Source organism: Amborella trichopoda, chromosome 8 (assembly GCF_054954075.1).
Source record: "Amborella trichopoda isolate Santa Cruz 75 chromosome 8, AtrichopodaSantaCruz75HAP2 v2.0, whole genome shotgun sequence".
Lineage (NCBI taxonomy): Eukaryota > Viridiplantae > Streptophyta > Magnoliopsida > Amborellales > Amborellaceae > Amborella > Amborella trichopoda.
In genome coordinates this window covers 11214180-11237189 of record NC_142343.1, presented here as the reverse complement: position 1 = coordinate 11237189, position 23010 = coordinate 11214180, and the positions used below count along the sequence as shown (strand labels likewise).

At 39.7% G+C, this 23010-nt stretch overlaps 1 protein-coding gene across 5 annotated transcripts in view; it reads right to left on the bottom strand.

Moving 5' to 3' along the window:
- Positions 1–432: 432 nt before the first annotated feature.
- Positions 433–23010, bottom strand: part of LOC18436015 (uncharacterized) — a 40224-nt gene continuing 17646 nt past the window's right edge. For 4 of the 5 annotated variants that reach the window (XM_020668389.2, XM_006846043.4, XM_020668388.2 and 1 more), the window contains exons 7-13: positions 9543–9616; positions 9199–9275; positions 7728–7811; positions 7510–7602; positions 7311–7418; positions 7150–7224; positions 433–1181 (exon numbers count right to left, since the gene is read on the bottom strand). In XM_020668389.2, coding sequence (XP_020524048.1) covers positions 717–1181; positions 7150–7224; positions 7311–7418; positions 7510–7602; positions 7728–7811; positions 9199–9275; positions 9543–9616 — 976 coding nt within the window. In that variant the 3' untranslated portion in view covers positions 433–716. The remainder of the gene's footprint in view (positions 1182–7149; positions 7225–7310; positions 7419–7509; positions 7603–7727; positions 7812–9198; positions 9276–9542; positions 9617–23010) is intronic. The other variant, XR_016060537.1, reaches the window with a different exon arrangement.

The following is a 23010-nucleotide window of genomic DNA, read 5'->3' as shown; positions in this document are numbered from 1 at the left end:
CAAAGATAGATGACCCAGATCGCCCATCTAGAAAACCGGTTCGGACAGATGGATCCGGGCCCTAATCCGCAATGAAGCCCAATGATCTGGCCCATAAAATTATTTTAAAAAAATTAAAAAAAGACTACAGAAAATGTTTAAAAATAAAAAGGGGACCGGTTCTATAACAGATCCGGCCAATTCTGCCAAAAGAATTAACTAGTTCCCAATATTCTCGCGGAACGGGACCCACCCTCAAGTTCTTGATCCGAACCGGTCAGTTCCGATCCAATTCGCTGTTTTTTAAAAGGTTCTGCGAATGCTAGAAATGTCCTAATTAAAAAGCTGGTTGTAATGATACCCCTCCATATGAACTGGGACACGTTCAGTTGGATGTCAAAAGGCAGTGATTCCAGCTATGATTGTAAAAACAAACAAAACCACTACATGAAATGTTTACAATCCAGGCTATCTTGATTGTATATAAGTTAAAAATTCATCGTGACAATAGATCAAATTATCCTTTCACAAAGGGAATGAATCTAATGCGCATATGTGACTACATTTGCTCACTATTTACAGATTACAGCCTTGCGAACCGATTATCGGCATCTTACTAAGCTCACAAAAAGTGCTCTAGGTTCAGACAGCTCATCTAAAAAAGTAAACGAACTAAGACATTAACTCTATGGATCAAAAGAGTGGGCATGCTAAATCAAACTAATAAATTGAATGTCTTAATGCCGGCCCTTGTCTTTAGAGAGCTTCTTCTTCCATTTCTTGATGGCCTTTGGGACCTTTGTCTTTCGAGCTTCTCTTTTCTCTTCTTTCACTTTTTTCTTGTTCTCCTTGCGTGCAGCTCTCTTTTCCTCTTGAGTGGTTTTTCTCTCAGTCTCATTTTCTGATTCGATTCCAGTGGATTCATCAGAGGAGCTATCCTCATCAGATAATGATTCATTGTTACCCTTACAATCTGCAATCTCCACTGCTTCTTCTGGGGCTGAAACCTCCTGTTGCTGCTGCTTCTCAAAGGGTGCAGGGTACTCATCTAGAATAGCAGGTACAAGAAGAACGCCAGAAAGGTCCTGTTTAAGACCAGTTATTGTTTGATAGTATATACCTTCTGTGTCTTTGCCACTTGTGATCATCATTATGTCCTTCTCAAAATCCTTTACTTGGTCTAACGTCCTTGGGATGAAAGACTGTTAAAGTTGGGAACAGAGATGAAATGTCAGAATCTAAGAACTAGTGAACGTTTAATTAAAAGAACATGGTTAGCAACGAGTACATATGGAACAAGTACTAGGCCCCATGAAAGCAAGCAAGAGGGCACCTTGAGTTTTAATATGGTGAAGCTAAGAAGGGTAGGATCTCTTGCAACCAGACAAACTGTGATATACCATGGTTCTCACATATGACTAACAAATGAAGCAACCCCAGATGAGTCTGCCACTACTATGCGACATTTCAAACAATACATAGATCATAACAAAGCAATGATACAAACTATCGATACATTACATGCATAAGCTGAAATTTGATTATATAAGTCAACAACCACACCATCATGTTTGATATATAGACAAATCCATATTTCTTTTATTTCTTATAAGTGCAAAGTAAATATCTGCAGGCATTCTTCAATGAACTCAGTTCAAATAATTGTATTTCTTACACGTCATGGCCCAATATAACATGTTGAAGTCCTATAAGAACCAATGGACAACTCTTTAGCCTATGCAGTATACAAGCATCCAAACAGTAAGAAAGGATCAGATAGCTCTTAGGATAGCCGAAAGAACTACATGTCCCCTTCAAGGACAACTACCACACAGTTTCAAGAGTTAACGGAGCTTGATGAGGTCAGGTAACAGTTCCATAGCATTTTATCAACATCCGGTGCACAATAATAAACTTAGCATGTTTGAGGTAAGTGCAGACTCATGGGGTGTAGACGGGAGAATATGACGGGTGCATGTGTCAAGGACTTCATAAACCAGGAGAAATTTGAGGAGAGGTGATCATGGTGTTGGGTCACAAAAGAGAGGAAGCTCAGAAGATGGGAAAAAAAGAAGGAATAATTATCAAAGGGGGAAGAACATGGAGAAAGCAGATTTCCCATAAAAGGCCTTGAGTTGGGGCATCAAATGAGGTCCACCTAGAAGCATCAGTCATTTTTTGGGGCAAAATAAAGGTAACAACTATAAGGCCCTCTCCCAAGAACCAATGTGAAGCTTGACATCTCCATCTTCTTGGAAAAGGAGTTTGCAGTTCAGGGGACCAGAATATCATTCGTGTTCACTAAGCACCCTTTTTCTATCAAATGGTGACCAGGCCTTCTAAAAGCCTTTGGCCACCAGCTAGACATGCCGTGTTTGTCAGTGATAGTTGCAGTTGCAGCTTCATAGAACAGCATATGATGGTGTTGCTCAGGAGAACTTCAAATCCAAGCTCTAACAACACCTCTTCTCATGGAGCAACATGCAAAGGGATGCGATGAAAAGGAAATGGGGAGAAAACTCCAGCCATCCATAACAACTCATATTTAAATTTTAAAGGGAGGATAAGCTGGTGTTGAGGGAAGAGTTATGTGAAAATTAAGATATAGTGTCGTTGAAAGTACAAGTCTCAATGCCTTTGTGCCGGCATGTATCCCCGCAAGGTTTGGGCAGCAACATCCTCAGACTCTCCAGCAAGAAAGGTCTCATTTGCAAATTATTTGTAAGTAATATATTTCCTTTTCCTTTATTGATAAAAATAGGAAGCAAGTTTTCTGAAGAGTAGGACTCACATGATCCTGCATTGTGATGTGGAATAATTTCCCAATGTTTTCACAGCAAGCACTAAAGCAGACACGAAAGGGATCTGTAGTCATCAGGTATTTATGGAGCAACTGTTACAGTAACAGCAATTCATCATGAAAGCCAGGTTCTAGTTCAATTGGAAGGTGTTATTTAAGCTTGCTGGTATTAGTAAATAATGTCAATTTCCTGAAACCGAGCCGTGCATTAAATTCTTGCTCCAATTGAAAATTATAGAACATCAATAGTCCATTTAAACTGAATAGTTAAGCGTGGCAACCAATTTTGCTATAATCTGATACAACAAAGTATAGTTGCTGGAAACACTAGTGATTCCGAATCGTTTCAGGAATCGGAATCACACAATTGTGGGTGGCCAAATGATTTCCATAATCAGAATTGCCGTTCGTACTAAGCTTATCACATGAAGCAGAATTCCCCCCATTTGGGAATCACTCATATCCAATAGGAATCAAGGTTCTTACCTTGTTGGAATTATGGTCCCATCAACTTGGGAATCGAGATTCCTAACTTACGGGAATCACACACCAAACCAGTTGGAACAAGGACAAAATTTATCAAGAAACGAGTTCCAAAAGGCAAAAGATTCAAGGTTTTAGATTATCTATAAGCAAGAATTCCTTAGTATTGGATTCCATATATTCAGGACGCTTACCCAGGGCTCTTCTATTATTTTTTTAATAACTGTGAACATTTGTATTGATAAAGAGAAAGAGAGATACAAGGTTAGTCCATGGTAGCCCCAGGGCCGAGGCACCTGGTAAAAAAGAATGGGTCAAAAGACCGTATCCAAAATGGGGTTATAAAGAGTCCCCTTACAAGTATTCAGCACATGTACAAAAAGTAAATGAGAAGGAAAGAGAAAAACAAGTCCAAGGCAAAAACGGCCCTAGACTGCATCATGGGCTGCTGCTCCGTCCTCAGCAAGCAGAACCCAGGGTTCTTCTATTATTGGAATTGATGTCTTTGATAGCCGTCCCCTAGCATTGAAGTCAATGTATTGAGTGCCTTTTATCACAGTTTTTGACAAGTATTTGAAACACGGTCCAGAACCCTTCAATTTCACAAAAAAAAAAAAACAAGGTCCAGAACCCTTCACTTAATACTTTATCCAGAGTCTTCAGATTGAATAATGAAAATAAAATTACTTTGTTTATTAATAATGTATTTTTATGAAATAAGACATTGGAAAAAGGACAAAATTTATCAAAAAACGAGTTCCAAAGGGCAAAACATTTAAGGTTTTAGATTATCTATAAGCAAGAATTCTTAGTATTGGACTCCATTTATTGAGGATGTTTACTTAGGGCTCTTCTATTATTGGAATCGTTGTCTTTGATAACCCTTCCCTAACTTTGGAGTCAATGCATTGAGTGCCTTTTATCACAGTCTTCGACAAGTACTTGAAACAAGGCCAAGAACCCTTCACTAAATACTTTCCCCAGTGTTTTCAGACTGAATAATGAAAAATAAGATTGCTTTTTTTTTTTTGAGTAAAGTTAACTTTTGTATTGCTGTGAGAGTAACATGAAACAGAATGGGGATTCGAGAGTACCCACAAGTCGGCTTTCTTGATCAAAAATAGGTCAAAAGACCCTTAACAAAATATTGGGGCTTATAGACTTGCCCAATTACAAGAAATGTACTGGAGCGTGAGTAAACAAGAGTTCACCCATAGTGGTCCGGAGCAAAAAAGGAGATGGACCAGCGGCTACTATAGAACAACAGCAAGAGTAAGTAAACAAGGGTGCACCCACTGTGGTCCAGAGCCAAAAGGATATGGACTGGTGACCGCTATTGAACGACTGCAACCCAAAAAATTCTCGTCTAGGCGAGATCTTCTGCTAGAGCCCTAGATCCGTCTTTCCCCAAAAGGTCGGCAAACTTATTGGACATCCTCAAGTTATGCTTCCATGAGACGACCATATCCTTGCAAGTGTAGGCAATCTCATCAAAAATCGAAGATAGGTAGCACAAAGGTGGTGATATCCCGGCTGCCCTGGAAATGATATTTTGAGCGTCTCCTTCCACACAAAGGTGTGATCCCCAAGCTCGATTGAAGCTTTTAATACCCAAGAGCAGAGCCATGGCTCCAGCGAACTGAGAGTCTTCATGGCCTTGGTGCTCGGAGTAGGTGAGCAGAATGTTGCGTTGGTGGTCGCAGAAGACTCCACCTCTAGCTGAGCCAGGGTTCCCCAGAGAGCATCCATCGAAGTTAAGTTTGATGGTGCCTTCTAGACCGGCCAACCAGTTGTTGGGTCTTTGAATCTTATGTGGTTGGAGATTGAGGACGTTTTCCCATTGGCTGAAAAAGGTGTTTGCTAGTATCCAAGAGAAGGCCCTATAGTTGGAGGCCCAAAAGATTACTAATGAAGTAATCTTGTGGACTAGTACTGGAACTTCATTTTTGCAGCCTTGAAAGATCATGACGTTCCTTTCTAACCAAATGACCCAGTTAGTTGCTGCAATAGCGGCTTTCCATAAGGTTCTTCCAGCCTTCGGCCAATGAGAGGCAAGATACAAGGAGATTAGAACCATGACCGAAGGTGGGGTGACCCATTGGAATCCGAACAGCTGGATTAAGAGGCTCCACAGGTCATGTTCTTTGCTACAGTGGATGAAAAGGTGCGGGTTCAATTCCTCCTCGCTTTGACACAGCACGCACCTGTTAGGGACTGGGATCCCTTGCTTTTGAAGCTGGTCAACTGTGAGAGCCCTTTGGGAGCAGGCTATCCAGTTGAAGGTCTGCACTTTAATAGGGGCGATAGTGGACCAGACCTTGGAGAGGACTAAGATGGGGATGAGTGGCAAGGTAGGAGTCGAATACGTTTTTTGTAAAACGAGGCCACCGAAAAGGTGCCAGAAGGAGAGAGAGTCCAAACAAGAGAGTCCCTCCCAGAAAGGGCAATGAAGTTGGAATGCAGAGCTGCCGAGAGAGAAAGGAAATGGACAGTTTCCTCCACTGTGAGATTTCTTCTGAAGGAGGGGTTCCAGACTCTTCGATCCCCTGAAAGAGGCATTTCATCTGCCATGGTGGAAGCTTTATTGGAGGCAAGAGAGTAAAGGGAGGGGAAGAGGTCCCTTAGTGGAGTGTGACCTAGCCAAAGATCTAACCAGAATCCGACTCTAGTACCTTCCCTAGGATGAAAGCAGATGAATTTTTTGAACAAGGTGAGAGAAGATGTAAGATGAAAGCGAATGAAAAATAAGATTACTTTGCTTATTAATAATGTATTTTTAAGAAATTTAAAGAACTAAGACATCTATTACAAATTCTTGAAATTTAGGAATGATGTAAACTAGAATTTGTCGACAGCCATAGAGTTTTTAGATACCATCATTTATTAATTATTAATACATTTTAAATAACAAAAATCTTGAAATAATGTTTAAAAAATTCCAAGCATTCCATCAGATTTTTGGTGATCATTTTGATGTTGTCGATCTAGATTCCAAATATCTCTAATCAGTATTCCTAAAAGCTAGAAGTGAGTTCTCATATTGGTTGAATCATTGTCTTGTGCACCTGCGAATCGCAAAAAATTAGTAGAGTGGAATCAAGATTCCAAAGATACTGGAACGGGATCTAGAAAATGTAGAATCACGATTCCTAACTTGCAGGAGTCGAGATCCGCAACAATCTTTTCAAGAAATGCGGAATCATGATTCATAATTGCAATCACTACCGAGATGGACAATTCCAATAGCTATACAAAAAAGTTCCCAATTGCTGGCCAACTTCATTTTCAGCATTAAACAATGCTCCTTTCCTAAGCACTAACCAGCAATTAAAGATTGGTTATACTTGCTTCCACATTATTAGCCGAAGCCACAATGGATATAGAAATTGGTTCCAAGAATCCAATGCTAAACCTTCAAAATGAACACCCTAAAACATGCACCCTTTGTGCAGTTGTAGAACTGGTATATCGTGCTAGTTAAGGACTTTAGATATCTTTTTCTTTCACAGTTAAAAGGCTTTATATATACCAATGCAACTTCATTATTCACGGGCAAAGATTATAGATTGATTTACTTTAATCAAACATAGTCATTCCATCAAACAATCAAACACATTTGTTCTATCAAACAACTTATCAATTTTAAACAGAACAAAACAGTCTCAAACGCTAAAATAGATAAACTTGTCAAGCTTATTTCAGGAAATACATCACAAAAAAAAAAAAACATTACTTCAGGAAATTGCTCAAGTAGTAACTGACTGCAATTATCATTAACTTTGTTTCAAAAGAGATAGATAACAAAAAGATGAGTCCAAATTATTCATATTTCATCCATTTAGTTCAGAACTCTGTAAGGAAAACAGCTTTATTTCAAGGCAAATTACCTGTGCAAAAACAGTTTCCGCAATCTCATCCTCTACAGATGGAACCATATCCCTCGCTAAAATTTTTTCTTGAACCTAGAAGGTTACAAACATTTATAAATCAATATGACATTTGTGAAAAATATGAATTTTTCTAAATTTAGTTACACAGTAAAGCCTACCCTGTCTAGGTAAGAGTCCACATTTTCATCTGCAATCGACAAATCAACAATGAAATCAAAAAGTTCTCTCACTGTCATAGTTGCAACACCATGCTTCTTGAAGAAATCCTGCATTCAGCACAATTAATATTATGCGTATTTCTGTTAGAACAAACAGATGCTAAACTGGTAAAGCACATGTTTTGGTTGATGAACTCACTGATACATGAAGGCAATCCTCACGTAAGAAATCCAATGCACGAGGATGATCTAGGTCCACTGATTGAGAAACATCAATAATATATAAATGACCCTGCAAATTGCCAATCTATCAAGGAGCAAGATTTGGCAACAGAAAATTTTCCAGTACAAATGCTCCAATATTTACAAATTTCCAATGGAGTTCATGTCTTGATAAAAGAAGTAAAAATGACTCACTTCGTGATAAAGTATGTTGTATTCACTTAAGTCACCATGCACCAGTTTGCATTTTTGGTACAACGACCTCATTATCATAATAATCTGTCACAAGAAAAACCTCAGGTTTATGCAAAGAATATAAGAATGATAGGCATGAGTAAGACGAGTATAGAATATACCAGAGCCATCAACAACATGAAGGAGATGGTGGTTAGCATGTTCACAATATCCATTTAAACCACTAAATCCTTAAGACAATCATGTCTAAGGGACTTTCTATTTTCGACGTTCATTTCTTTTTAAATAACTCAGCTGAGTCCATCCGATTCTTGCCAAGTCAATCGCAATGGTGACGAGGTCACGTCCCAAGTTGTCTTGAGAGTTTAAAAAGTCCGTGTACTAGGGATGAGAGTGCAACTTGAAATCCTGAGCTTCTAAAAGTTTAAAAGTAATCCTTGCATCAAATTCGGAATTGTTGGAGTAAATTCCAACAGATAATAACTCATTAGCTACCAAATCAAGGATCAGCAACTATTGGTTATTACAGTACATATATTGGGTCTTTTCGAAAAGTAAATTGTTTGCATCTATTTTTCCCTATCAATGCTTTATCTTTCACAACTAATAAGGTTCATAGTAATCTTCAGCCAAGGAATCCCGTGCTAGCAATGCCATGCACCACATCGACAACTAGAGCTTATGAATGATGCTGGCTAAGTATAAATCTATAGGTGCTTTTTCCTTTCCCTAGGAGCATAAAGGAAACATGTGAACTCATTTAATAAAGTTACCTACCATAAGGCACTGCATTATCGATGCACCCTTGAACTAAAGTACACTTCTCAAGAGATTATAAAATAAATGAAAGTTAAATTTAGATTTTTCTTTATCAGCGAGCTAAATGTAACAATATTATATTACAGAATTATTTGGGATTAAGATTTGACATGTCTCTAGAAGAATCTGTACATGCCGGATTTGAAGAGTTCCCATGTCTTAAGAATCCTAATCCAGTCTTGTCCATGTCATGCCCATGCCCATAACCTCGCCATGTATAACATCAGTGTAGGGCCTAGGGTGAAGAATCCATGCAAATTAGTATGCAAGTTGCATACTCAATGAAGAGGAATAAGGTATCACAATCGCTAAATACTTCATATCTGTTCCCTAGAATCCTCTACAACTGATGAAATGTAACAAGAATGGAACATGAAATCATGCTTTGCACCTAAAACATGTACCAAGGAAGATTCCGCAAAAAATCATTCTTGTTTTGAAACATGTATAGACCATCAATAAGGCATAAAACAAGATCCAACTTAGCTTTTCAAGTATAGCAGCCTATTCGCTATGCCGTTAGTAATAAAATACTAAGATTATAATGTCAGGAATGTAGTAATGATGAGTACAATGACAGCTGACAAAAACGAAATATCTATGAAGAAACCACAGCATTTTCTTCGTCATGAGAGAAATATTTGTCACAAACCTCCAAATAACATTCTCGTAATTTATCATCAGATAAAGCAGCATCTTTAAGGCGAGGGGCAGCCCAGCCTTCCTTTCCTATTTTAAACAGACGTTAATAGAAATCATTTCACAAGATTTATGCTCAAGTCTAATTTTTAAAATAATAAAATAACTGTAGAGTACTATACATATACACAAATGCATAAGCCATTAGCAAGTTGCAAAGTTCCACCAGTTATTCTTTTTTAATTGAAATCATTCCTATCACGATGGTTTCCCACCAAAAGGAAGAATGTGTTAAAAACAGCTAGAAGATTTTTCTTGGAGTGAAAGGAACTAAGAAACTCAGGAGACATTCAGAACCTATGAATTCCATCACTAAAACATGAAGCCTCAAGAGGTATGGTGTTGGACAATGGATTCCGGCTGCCTTTAGCCTGCAAAATGAAAAAAATAACTTCATGAACATGTAAGAGAAAGAAATATAGTAGCATAATAACAAGTAACAACTACAACAATGAAACATCTTCATTCTCACTATATACAAATTAATAAGAGAGACAATTTTGCACTCGACAATATTTATTGAAATGGTGTCCAATCGAAGAATTTAAGAACCAATGATATCACATAAAAATATTGCCTAGAGGACATGAGATATTTTCCAATCACAATGTATTATGATACTTGGAAAACTTCTCTGACATAATGGCCATGAACATGAGACAGAACACCAAGCCCTCCGCCCACTCCCCGGAATCCTCTGTGATCTCCGGCATCCCTAGCCCCTTACCGTCTCACTCTCTTCTGTCCATCCCCATCCCCTCCAACACTTCCGCCAACCTTGCCAAGCTCTTCCGGTCGTCACTGGTCCTTCCAGCCCCAGAGAAACAACTCCAAAGGTATTGAACGTTAGGCTAAGGAAGTTTGGAGAGAACCAGGCTTGAAATGCAGGCAGTTGTTTGACGGTGACTTTATTTTCTCCTTCCCCTCAGCCGTAGGAGCGATCTCTGCTCCCAGCAGCTTCTCTAAAGTCTTCTTTAAAGGCGTGACCCTTCACCTAATGAAATGGGAGGAAACCAGAGGAGCTTTCAGGAGGCAAAAGGTCTGACTCACGGCCTCAAACATCCCCCTCCATTCATGGTGCCTCGACACCTTTCAAGCTATTGGAAACGCATGTAGCTCTTTCGTGGTGGTTCACTGACAATCCCTGAAAACCCTTCCTCTAGGTTCCCTTCGTTTGATTATGGATGTCCTGAACCCTCAATCCATTCCATCCCTTCTCTAGCTTGAGGTCAACGACGAAGTCTTCGTCTCTTGGTCTATGGCCTCCCCCCCTTCTCATCGTTTTGCTTCTCCGGCTAACGGCAACGGGCTTGACCAATCCCTTGCTAACAATGAGGGTTCGAAAACTGTTTCCAGGAACAAGAAAGGTGGCAAACCCCGTCGACCCCCTTTCAGACAATGTCAAAATTTCTATCCCTGGCAGACGCCTTCTCTCGCTCCACCACCACCACCTCTGCCTCCCCCTCCTCCGCCACATTGGCTCCCCAGCCTTCCCATGCTCCCATTGATCGTTCTGCCTTGACTCCCGTTTCGACCCATATTCTCGTTGCTTCTCCAAACCCTTCCACCTCTCTTCCATCTAGCCCTCTTAGGTCTAGTCTCTCACCTCTATGCCCGCCTCCTCGTATCGACTTTGATACCTCCTTGGAAGAACCCATGCCTATGCCTGAGGCCTCTCCTGCCCTCACTTCTTGTACAAGAGACGTTGCTTCTGCTACATTCAAGATTTCTGCAACAATGGAGACTTCGTCCCAAACAACCACCATGGACCCTTTCTTCCATCTGTTTGCTCCTCCCCCCATTTTGGTGGGCTTCCCGGCGGACCCCTCTAGTGGTGACCCCATCATCATCTCGATCCCCTCTTCACCTATTCCAATACCTGTTCCTCAGCCTCTAATAGCTCTAAATCCTTTTGTCGACCCTTCTCAGGCCTGCTACCTCTCTTCTTCTCCTCTTCTCTCTACGCCTCTTCACCTCAACCACTTGCCTCACCCTATACTAACCCCTTCTCAGACCCTACTGAGAGCTCAAGGAACTTTTGCCCTTCACCCTTTACTCCAACCCCCACAGTCTTAGACCTTGCTTTGCCCTTGCCTGTCCCCGTTACCTCTCACGTTCCAACGACCTTTGTAGGCTACAGCTCAGTAGATGTCAATCCTAAGGAGCCTGTTTCGGCTACTCTTGGTGTCGTTGTTGACCCCCTAAACCCAACCCCATCTTCGTTTGTACCCTTTAATTTGGTAACTTCTCCCCTCGCCGCTCAACTCTTTCTGTCTACGCAACTCCTTCCTCTGTGAACGACCCGTTCGGCCTCTCGCCAGGCATTTTCAAGCCTACCTCTGCTGATGGACTGCCATTCGCGATACTGCCAGCTTTACCCTCCTCTGCTGTCATTGTAGGAATGGGCACTGCAGGTTCATACTACTCAGTGGACACAATGGGAGACCCACTCTCGCCCCCATCCGTGGACTCAGACTATGTTAATGGAGTTGACACTGGCCAAGGGCAAATCCGCGAAATTTTGAGATTCATCGGCTTTCCAAACCCTCCTGAAGGACCATTCACAGAGTTCTTCAAAGTTAAAGCTCAACCTAGAGTAAGGGTAAGCAAAAAAAGCTCTCGTGAAATCTCAAAATTGGTTTCTACTATCAATTATGATCGACCATCCTCTTCCAACATCTCCTTCTCCCCCTCTCACCAACAATCAGCCCCTAATGACCGGTGAGACGTTCCCTCAGGAACACCCCCCTCTCCATAACCCATTAATGCTAATTTTATCCTGGAATATCCGAGGTCTAGGTCTCCCCCACAAGAAGAACGCAGTCAAAGACCTTTGCTTCAAATATCGGCCATCTATTTTGGCCTTGCCTGAGACCAAGTTACCGTCACTCTCCCTACTTCAAGTTCGGCAGGTCTGGGGGCACTGTCCATGCCAATGGGCAGCGGTGTCAACCGAATGAGCTTCAAGCGGAATCTGGGTTATTTGGGACCCGATGACCACTCCTTGGTCTCCCAACATTTAGCCAGATTCTTGATCACTATTCTTTTCTCCAGAATTCCAAATGGGTTTCAATGGAAATTTACCGTTGTCTATGGTCCTAACCAAGACACGCTCCGACCTCTCCTCTAGGAGGAACTCAATCTGGCTGGTCAACTACCCCACCCAGTTTGGTGCCTAGGGGATGACTTCAACGTCACTAGGTGGTCCCATGAAAGAATTCTTCTACAAGGATATCCTCGGCCGTGTCCGCTTTCTCTGACTTCATAACATTCAACAACCTCCTGGATCCCCCCACTCGAGGTGCTCATTTTACTTGGTCTAACCATGCATCCAATCCGTCTCTTTCGAGATTGGGTCACTTTCTGACTTCTATTGAATGGGATACATCTTTTCCTGGAACTCATTCTTTGGCTTTACCCAAGCCCACTTTTGACCACTGCCCAATCATCCTTAATACCAATCCCTCACATAGTGGCCCCAAACCTTTTAGATTTGAATTAGCATGGTTGGAAGAACCTTCTCTTTCAAACCTATTACCGGCTTGGTGGCAGGAGCGCTCTAATGTAGTAGTTAGTTGGCAGGGTTTAAATTGCAACGCAAACTGCAGTTATTCAAGGGTTACCTAAAATCCTGGAGTCGAAAGCTTCTGGGGTTACTCAGACCCCAAATAACCTCCATCTTGCCGTCCATTCAGGCCGTAAACAATTTGGAAGAAACCAGGGCTATCTCAGATCTTGAACTTCATGAAAGGGACAACCTTAAGCTACTATATCAATCCCTCCTCAAAAACGAGGAAATTTTCTGGTACCAGAGATCCAGAATCAATTAGTTCACGAAAGGGGGATAATTCATCGAGCTATGAATGCAACCTTCATTGCTCTCGTACCCAAAATCCAAGGTACTAATCAGCTTAAAGATTTCAGACCTATAAGCTTGGTTAACTCCACCTACAAAGTCCTTGCGAAGGTGCTAGCTTCATGCCTCAAAGAGGTCTTACACCTAGTCATCTCTCCCAATCAAAGTGCTTTCATCAAAGACAAACAGATTTTGGACGGAGCCCTTGTGGCTCATGAATACATCCACTCCAGACATTTGAACAAAGACCCTGGTATCATAGCTAAGCTTGATTGGGAAAAAGCATATGATCATGTCAATTGGGAAATTTAAAAAAAAACTCAAACCAGAATGGGCTTCGATGTCAAGTGGAGAAATTGGATGAGAGCTTGTTACTGTCACCCTCACTTTTCAATCCTCATTAATGGCACCCCCAAAGGGCTCCCTTCTACCTGAGGACTTTGACAAGGAGACCCCATTTCTCCCTTCCTCCCCCCTTTCTCCCTTCCTCTTCACCATCTCGGCAGAGGGTTTTAGCTGGTCAATTGATAAGATGTATGCTGCAGAATTGTTGCACGGCTTCTCTGTGGGACTGGGGCCCCAAGTTTCTCACCTCCAATACGCAGACGACACCCAGGTCTTAGGTAATGCTTTTCCCACGAAAATCCACAATCTCTTCCTATTCCTTAGATGCTTTGAATTGCTACTGGGTTCAAAGTAAATTATGACAAAACCACTATGATGGGGATCAATGTCGACCCTACCACACTCAGTTCCTATGCTGATATTTGGGGTTGTGGAAAGCAAACATTACCATCTAAGTATTTAAGTCTTCCTCTCTGCATTGGAAAACCTAACAAAAGCTTGTGGTCCCACATTGTTGATAAGTAGACCGCAAATTAGCTGGATGGAAAGGAAGGTTTTTATCCCCAAGTGGCAGGCTAACACTTATCAAAGCAACTTTAGCCAACATTCCAGTATACCAGATGTCCATTTTCCATATGCCAGCTGCCATTAGCAAGAGGATCAAGCAAGTTATGAGGAGGTTCTTTTGGTCAGGAGCTGACTCTAACCTCAAATTCCACTTGATTGCTTGGGATAAACTTTGCCAACCAAAGAAATGGCGGGGCTTGGGTATTAAACAATTTGATATTAAGAATTTAGCCCTACTTGGCAAATGGTGTTGGCGCCTGCTTACTCTCAAGAACCAACTTTGGATCGACATCCTCAAAACAAAGTATCGTCTACATGATTCTCCTTGGCTCCCTGAATTTAGAGCTAATAACAGGTCTTCAGTCATTTGGAGGCCTATTTGCTTTACTTTTCAATTATTTAAACCCCGAATCAGGTTTCATCCCAGATCAAGGTATCGAATCCTCCTTTGGCGTGATCTTTGGATGGGCCACACGCCTCTTAAGGATAAACACCTTGATCTCTATCGTCTTGCTAGATATCAGGGGACAACAGTAGCCCAAGAAATACTACTAACTAGGACCTCTCGCTCTTGGAACCCAGTTTTCAGGAGAACTTTAAATGCCCAAGAACTCTCGAGCTTTGCCTCTCTATTGGCAGATTTACAAGCATGTTTCCTAGTCCCTACGGGTATAGATCGCATCATTTGGAGCCCTGCCCCGGGAGACTCTTTCTCGGTGTCATCTTTTTACCACACTCTATCGCTACCTCCCACTCTCCCCCTAGCACCAACTTCTATGGTGGCCCAGGCCTGGGATTCTTTAGCTCCCCCAAAAGCCAAGGTGTTTACGTGGTTGGCCCTTTCTAAGAGATTACTGACTGTCGATCAGTTGCAACGACGTGGTATTCAGATTCCCAATCACTGCATCTTATGCTTAGAGGAAGAGGAAACTAATAACCACCTCTTCCTGCATTGTCCCTACGCATACAACCTTTGGGGTGCAATGCTCAAGTTGTTCAAAGTGGAATGGGTACTACCTGCTGACGTGACTTCCATTCACTCCTCAATCAAGCCTTTTCCTTGGCCCAAAACAGGGATTATGCTCTAGAAATCAGTGGTGGCCGCAGCCTTGTGGTCCTTATGGATGGTGCGTAACCACTGGATTTTCAGGGGGGAGTACTCCCCTTGGTCCAAAATTTCAACAAGCTCAAATCTGCCATCATCTTCTGGGCCACAAATCACCCTCGATTCAAAGGAATCCCGACATCGGCCTTTCACAAAGATTGGAGCAATGTCCTTAGACATCATTGCTCTCACCCCTCTAGGTCTTCTCACTAGAAACCACTGCCATAGGGGATGCTAAAGCTCAATTTCGACGGATGCTCCCTCGGTAACCCTGGCCCGTCAGGAATTGGAGCCATCCTTGGAGACCACCTCGCTCTATTATGGCTTCAGTTTCCAAATACATCAGGCATAAAGACTCGATGGAGGCTGAAGTGGAAGCTCTCCTAGAAGGCTTACTACTCATCCAACAACTCAACTTGCCCGCTCTCATTGTAGAGGGTGACTCCAGGAACACCATAACCTGGGCACAAAATCCTGCCTCTCCCCCCCCTGGTTTTTGGCTCGATCTGATGATCAGATTCATTACCTCTGCAGTAATATGTTCGTCGTGTGGATGCATACATGGAGGGAAGGAAACCACGAAGCTGATTCCCTATCAAAAGCAATAGCGGAGATGGATGGACACACTAGGAGCTTTTCCTCTTTTTTGGCTTTTTCTTTTTCTACTCTTTTTGTATGGAGGATCGACCTCTTTTCTTAGGTTGCTGCCCCTTAACAGTAACTTTTCAAAAGAGGCTTTCAATTCCTTCTTTCTTTTTTTCTCCTTTCCTTGAGCACCTTCTTTGTGGTTAGCCAAGGTTTTGTACTCACTTTTATTAATTAAAGGTTAACATTATAAAAAAAAAAAAATGTACTATGATACTTGCTGCTGTCCCTCTTGTGGCTGGTTAATAATTTCAGGTTATAAAAGAACCATAAACCTAGGAATAGGCCTGATGACGGGGTGCTCAGGGTGGCGCACCCGCAACATGACGTCCTGGGTTCAATTCATATCAATAGTATAACTGTTTTTTTTTAATGAAAGTACCAATAGTATAACTGTTAACTGTTATAACTGTTAACATGTAAATAAAATTAATACTATATAAATAAATAAACCAAGATATTGAAAATTACATGGCAGACAAGGACAAATACAAAGTTTGCATATGAGCAAGTAGAAAAGGTATTTGAGTAGAATGGGATACACAGATCCATTCACCTCTTGTTTATTAACAATTGATGAGGGAGACAAATTTGAACTCCATTCTATTATTGACAAGGGATCCAATCGAATAATTTAGAGAAGCAAGATATTACAAAAAGACCTTGTCTAGGTGACATGAAAAAGTCCAAATCCCATGGTATTATGGTACTTGCTGTTGTCCATCTTTTGGATGCTTAATATTTCCAGTTCAGGAAAGAACTCCAAACCAAAAAAATGAAATGATGTGGCAAACAAGAATGAATACAGACTTTGAAAACAAACAAGAACAAAATGGTAAGACCAAGAGTACATATGTACTTCCTTCAGTAACATATCCTGGAGCCCTTTTATCTAACAAGGGTTTTATAAGTTCTCCGCTAGTTCTTTTCCTGGATAACAAGGAATACTACTGTAAAGTACGCTGGATTTGTCTAGAGCAATTAACGGTACCACCTGCTTGAAGAAATTAATAGATGCAGTCTGCTACAGGTGCATAAACTGTTTTCAATTTGCCAAGAACACGCATCAATATCTCTAGGGCCCTTGTTTCTCGGAAAAAATATTGCAAGAAGAAAAATCTGTTTTACTTGACATTTAAGAAAGCTCAAATAATTTGGTTACACATTTATATAATTCAGAGCATCCATGGTTGTTCTATTTGAGATTTGAAAAGCTCAAATTGATTTTGTCACACATTTATGTAATTCAGATCTAGATATGTTTATGCCACAACTTGCGAAAAATTATTCAATGAATTACTTTTAAATTTGAATTATTCAATAAATTACCTGACACAATCAGCCAGGTAGGGCACATATATGCTTTGATCTTTTATTTGCTGCTTTTATATCAGAACAAACTAACACACTTATGGACATAAAAACATATACAGAGACACTTATGCAACTATATATATATAGCATTAGGTTTATATAAGGAGCCCTTCTTATATTGTAGAAGTAAGGTGCACTTCTAAATTTTGTCTAGAGAAGTAGTTGAGAAATTGGAGAAGCTTATGCCGGCTCGAAAATAAAATTTTCATCTCTAGTTATCAAATTGAAGACTCCAAAAATAGTAAAATATGAGCACATCTATAAATCCTCAAAAATCTTGAAAATAGGTCGTTCAGATAACTGTTACAAAACGCACTCTTTCAAGGACTTGAAATTCTTTTTTTTTTTCATATCCATAATCTCAAGGTTGAGATAATCAATTGGAGGGTTTACCAACATCAGAATATTCTCTTCCTCAAGATTTTTGAGGTGCACCTTACTTCAAGAGTATGAGGTTAACACCTTATACAAAATTTTTGCTTATTTATTGATGCAAGAAAGAAAGGTCAGAAATTAAATCCACCTTTTTCTTGAATCTCAAACAAGTAAAAATCAGCAATTATAGAGAAATGCATGGTTGTAAATCAAGCCAAAAAAAGAACTTTCTCTATAAAGTTCATTCCAATTAACATAAGAATCCCAAAATTTGACATTCAAACTTTTATAGGCCTATGAAACCCTAAAATTAACTTGAGACCTAATTAAATATTTAAGATTCTAAAATACCCCTAAAGAATACCGAAATTCCAAAAATACCCCTGTAACCAGTAACACATGAACGGAACATAAACGGTACCCATGAACAATACCTATGAATAGTAACCAATCTCAAAGGCAAAGGAAGGAAAAAGAGAAGGCCCAGCAAGGGTAAAGAAGAGAAGAGGGTGATGAGATCGAGAGAGAAGTATGAGGAAGAAGCAGATTTAGAGGAGACGAGGGGCAATAGTCCCTACCTGTCCTTGCTAGGCAGCTAGGCCCCCAAGATGCCTAGCCACCCGCCTGCACTTTTTTAAACATTATTCAAACCCAATTCTATGTCCTTTAAATGCTTTCTCGACATTCATTTCATTACTCTTTGAAACTAGGGCCACAATTTGCAGTATATGACTCAAATAACTTCGACTGCACTACTTTGATTCCAATGCCCTAAATCTCTTGAATGCTCCACCTCTTTGATATCCTTGAGATCTTCAACGGTCATGGTTTTAATTAGTCCCCCTGCTGCCTTCTCTCCATATTCTTCTCGAGCAAAGATCATCTTTTGAAACATCTTCATTTTGATCCTTATCATAGATAGGCTCTCTAAATTCTTCAACTTCGTCCAATTGCTCATCAAGAATAGGATCACCATCAAAGAGATCACCTGGTTGTTCATCAAAAAAAGGATCTCTATCAAAGATAGGAGCACTATTAAAAATAGGACCTTTCACTAATTCAAAGAATGTTAAATCCAATTAAAGACAGGATCCTTTTTGTTCTTCTTCAAAATTATGCTCCCATCGATGCCATCAAATATTGAACCCATCTATGCAATTTGACATGTCATCAATTTGTCCCACCCAGAGTCGGACTCTGATACGCGTCATTCTCCAAAAAAACCCTCACGATTTGGATCTAACCCCGCAGATTCCTCTTCATTTAAGGTACACCGTTGTTGGCCTTGCATGCACAACAGTTGTGTAACCCTCCGTCAAGTTGTTGATTTCTTTGTGTAATCAGATCAAATCAGCATCCCTACAGGTAAGACCTCTGCGACCAGCCATCGCAATCTTTATCCACCATTGAACCATACTCTGATACCACTTTGATGTAGGGAAATCTGAAGAAACAGTAAAATCAGCAAGGAACTAACGAAACACAAGCCCAAGTAGAAGAAACCAAGAAACCATAGGTTTCTTCTCTATAATCTAGGCTAGGGTTCCAAAAGCCTAAGCTTTTCTTTTTCTTTCAATTTCTAAAAATCATGTGGAATGGCCCTCGCAAAGCCCTACCACCTCTTATATATTATAATTTAATATTCAAAGATATTAAATTTCCATACAATAATTAGAATGACTCACAAAATCCTTACTTAAACACAAAATTAGTAATGGCAATTTTACCCCTAAGAATAATAACTTATGAACAGCACCGATGAATAGTAACAAGTGAATAGTAAACAAAAATATAAAAGAACCCTATAATTCCTTAAAAAACTTAAATACCCTAAAAATAAATCGTAAAACTAAAATTAGAACATATATACTTTAAATTGAATAAAAATTAGCAATAACAATAATTTTGTCTTACATCATTCTCCCCTGGTTGGAGAAAACTCGTCCTCAAGTTTTGAAGTGTGCTAAGATAAACTTCTTCAATTTTCTTTATGTTGGCTCAAATATTAGTCGTGGTAAAAAGAAATCCCCAAGAAATGGATACTGGAATCTATAATAAGGAATTGATCGAAACTTATCAAATTTGGTTATCCTTGAACTCACATTGAAAATTGTGCAAGAAACTTCAAACTCAATTTTTTGGCCTTTAGAGGCTTTCCAACATCTATCTCATTACACTCTGAAACTAGGGCCACGATTTGTTGTTTATGAGCTGACTATACCTCTATTGTGCTATTATGATTCCAATGCTCTAAATCTCTTGAATGCTCCACCTCTTTGATATCCTTGAAATGTCCATCTTTTTCTTCGTCAAAGATCGATTTAACCACAAAATCTTGATATCATCGAAGATTGGATCTGCTACAAGATCTTGTTCTTCATATATGTATGTATCGATGAGTCGTGGCACGTCCCAATCTACAACCTGCTCATTTTCGATATAAATTGCGTCAAATTCAAGAATGTCCTTCAAATTGAAAGCTCTAAAGTGATACTCCCCATGTCTAGGTCATTTGTCACTTTCCTCTTCACTCGATTCTTCACGGAGCATGGTGATGAAAAGGGTGGTACTCGATATCTTCTTGCGCAGAATGATTACCACCTTGCCCATGAATGATGCTCGTAAACTGTTGTGCCAACTGCTGAACTTGCTTTTTAAGTTCCTCAATTTTTTCATCTTTGGGATCACGAAGTGGATCTGCGAAAACCCTACTTCCACGGTCCTTTCTCTCAGCAATGGGTTAGTGGAAATCACAGACCCGAGAAAGATAAGTAATAAAAACTTCGCTGAAAACAGCAAGATCCAAGCTGATTTGGCAAAACATGGACCAAAAAAGTAAACCCTAGGCTTGCCTGTAGTTTCGTGGCTTTGAAGAATACCCGAGCTCTAATACCATTTGATGTAGGAAGGAAAGGTAGAAAATTATTTCCACCTTTTCCTTAACCTCGAACAAGTAAAAACCAAAAATTATAGGGAAAAGGCAAGGCTATAAATCAAGCCAAAAAATGACGAATTTTCTTCCTTAATAAAATAAAATTCATCCAATCAGCATAAGCATCCCAAAATTTGACATCTAAGCTTTTATAAGCACATGAAACACTAAAATTAACTTGAGATCCAAATAACATTTAAGCCTCTAAAATACACTAAACAATACTAAAATTTCAGAAATACCCTTGTCAACAGTAATGCATGAACATTACCTGTGAACAGTAATGTGAACAATTCCCCTAAACCAGTGGTTTAAAAAATGGATAGGTGCCCCAGATCGAGCACCCCAATAACCCATCCGGATCGATGAATCGGTGGCTCGGATCGGCAATCGACTGGATCAGTCGAATTCGGCAATAAAAACATCTAAAAAAAATATTACAAATCATTATAAATGTTGTTTTTAAGAATTCAATAAAAAATGAGGGTACTACGTTATTAACTTTCATTTTTTTCATCAATATGCGAATATTGAGATGTTCTTTCCCTGTATGAACTTATGTTAACCATTAAATTTACATCACACAAAAGAAGAATCATAGAATTATCATGGATGAAATATCTTATAATATCATATAATTTAAAATATATTATTGACACCTGTAAGAAAAAATAGTGGATTACATAATTTATAATGCAACTAAATTAATAAATAAAATACAAGATTTGGTTATCAATGTAAAACTTATTAGAAAGCATACCAATTTTTGAAATAACACTTTAATTTTTCAAAAATCTAATTGTTTAGGTTTCTAGAATAAATTTAGCGGAAGAGATTGATAGTAGAGAGAGAGAGAGTTTTCAAATGGCCTCATTGTATGAACCCTATCTTTAAATTAATATTCCTAAATTTATGTTATAGACCACCATGTTATAAAAATAAAAAATATAATTAGATCATTTATTCCTAGGTAAAAAATAGAATTGGATGAAATGTCCCACATCTAAAAAATAGACTATTGAATGGGATGAAATGTCCTACGATCCAATGACGTATCCATGCTCCATCTTAATTAGACCATTGAATGGGATGAAATGTCCAATTCCTAGGTAAAAAATATAATTAGACCAGTGAATTGGATGAAATGTCCCACATCCAAAAAATAGAATAAATTTGACGTGAATAAAAGCCTCCTCAGTACCATCCTCAAATGTGTGCTTGAAAAGCATGATGGAGCATGGGCACGTGGTGCTAGGGGTGCTTGAAAAGCATGATGGAGCATGGGGCACGTGGCGCTTTAATGGATCGTGCCTATGGTTGAAAGAGGCACGTGGTGCTAGGGGGTCATGGTTGACAGAGGCACACGTGGCCTTGTAATTGCCCCCATTTTTAATGAAATTTACAGAAACACCCTCCCGACTTTAAAAAAAAGTGTAATGAAGTCAATACTCGGTTTGATGACATCATAATCAACAGACTCGATGAGTTTTGATGTGATGCTACTAATTTACTATGCAGACACGGCCGGATCCCGTTTTTTGGTTGGATCCAGAATGGCCCAACAGAAATCCAATCCAGATCGAACTGACGGTTTTTTGAACACTGCCCTAAACAATGCCAATGAATAGTAACCAATGGATAGCAAAGAAAAAATATAAAAAAAAAAAACTCTGGAATCCTCAAAAAAACTTAAACCCTAGAAATAGACTCTAAAACTAAAATTAAAATATATATCTTTTAATATTAAACAAAAACTAAAAATTAGGATAATTTTGTCCCGCATCACATATATGCACATTCATGTCAACATGCCTATATCAATGTATGGATACAGTAAAAACGTATGCAAATGCAATGCACACATGTGTGAACATCAGTGCTTCGAAAAAAGGATTGGGATAGGAACCAGGCAAGGCCCGAGCTGAGTAGCTCAACAAGTCTAGTCTGGGCCAATGAAAAACATGAAAACAAGGGGGAAGAAAAGTCAGAATGCTGAAGGAAAATTAAAATTATTGGCAAGACAAAATAAAAGGAACAAAACTTATGGATTTGGAAAAATATCCGCTGATCTCTCTACATCTAGAGTGCTTTGAGAAGGACTATTCCTTTTTATGTGGATTGTATACCTTGAAGAACAGGCAAGCATTTCTTTCACCTTTTTGGGTAAATTAGATAGCTTGTTTTTGTTCTTTATGGGCAGATTGGGGTGCCCGGTTTTTTGCCTTTTTAGGTGGATTGGATGCTATGGAGAAAGAGTAGGAATATTTTTCTTCCACTTTGGGCCATAGTTGACGGGTGCGGGTGCGTTCCCGGGAGCGGAAGCGGGAGAGGGAGAGGGTCCACGGAACCATGGATTGTTGGAAGCTCCTTGTGGTTGGGATAGTCGTCCGTAAGATCCTATATCAAGGGAGTGAAATCCCTATCACAAGGAAGTGCGATTCCATGGGGAAGGAATTGCAATATTATGTTTTAAGGGATCAAGAATAATGCGTCGATTCACAATACCATTAGCCACAATACTGAATCATTGCATATGAATCAGTGCCAAATGGAGAAAAAATCATAT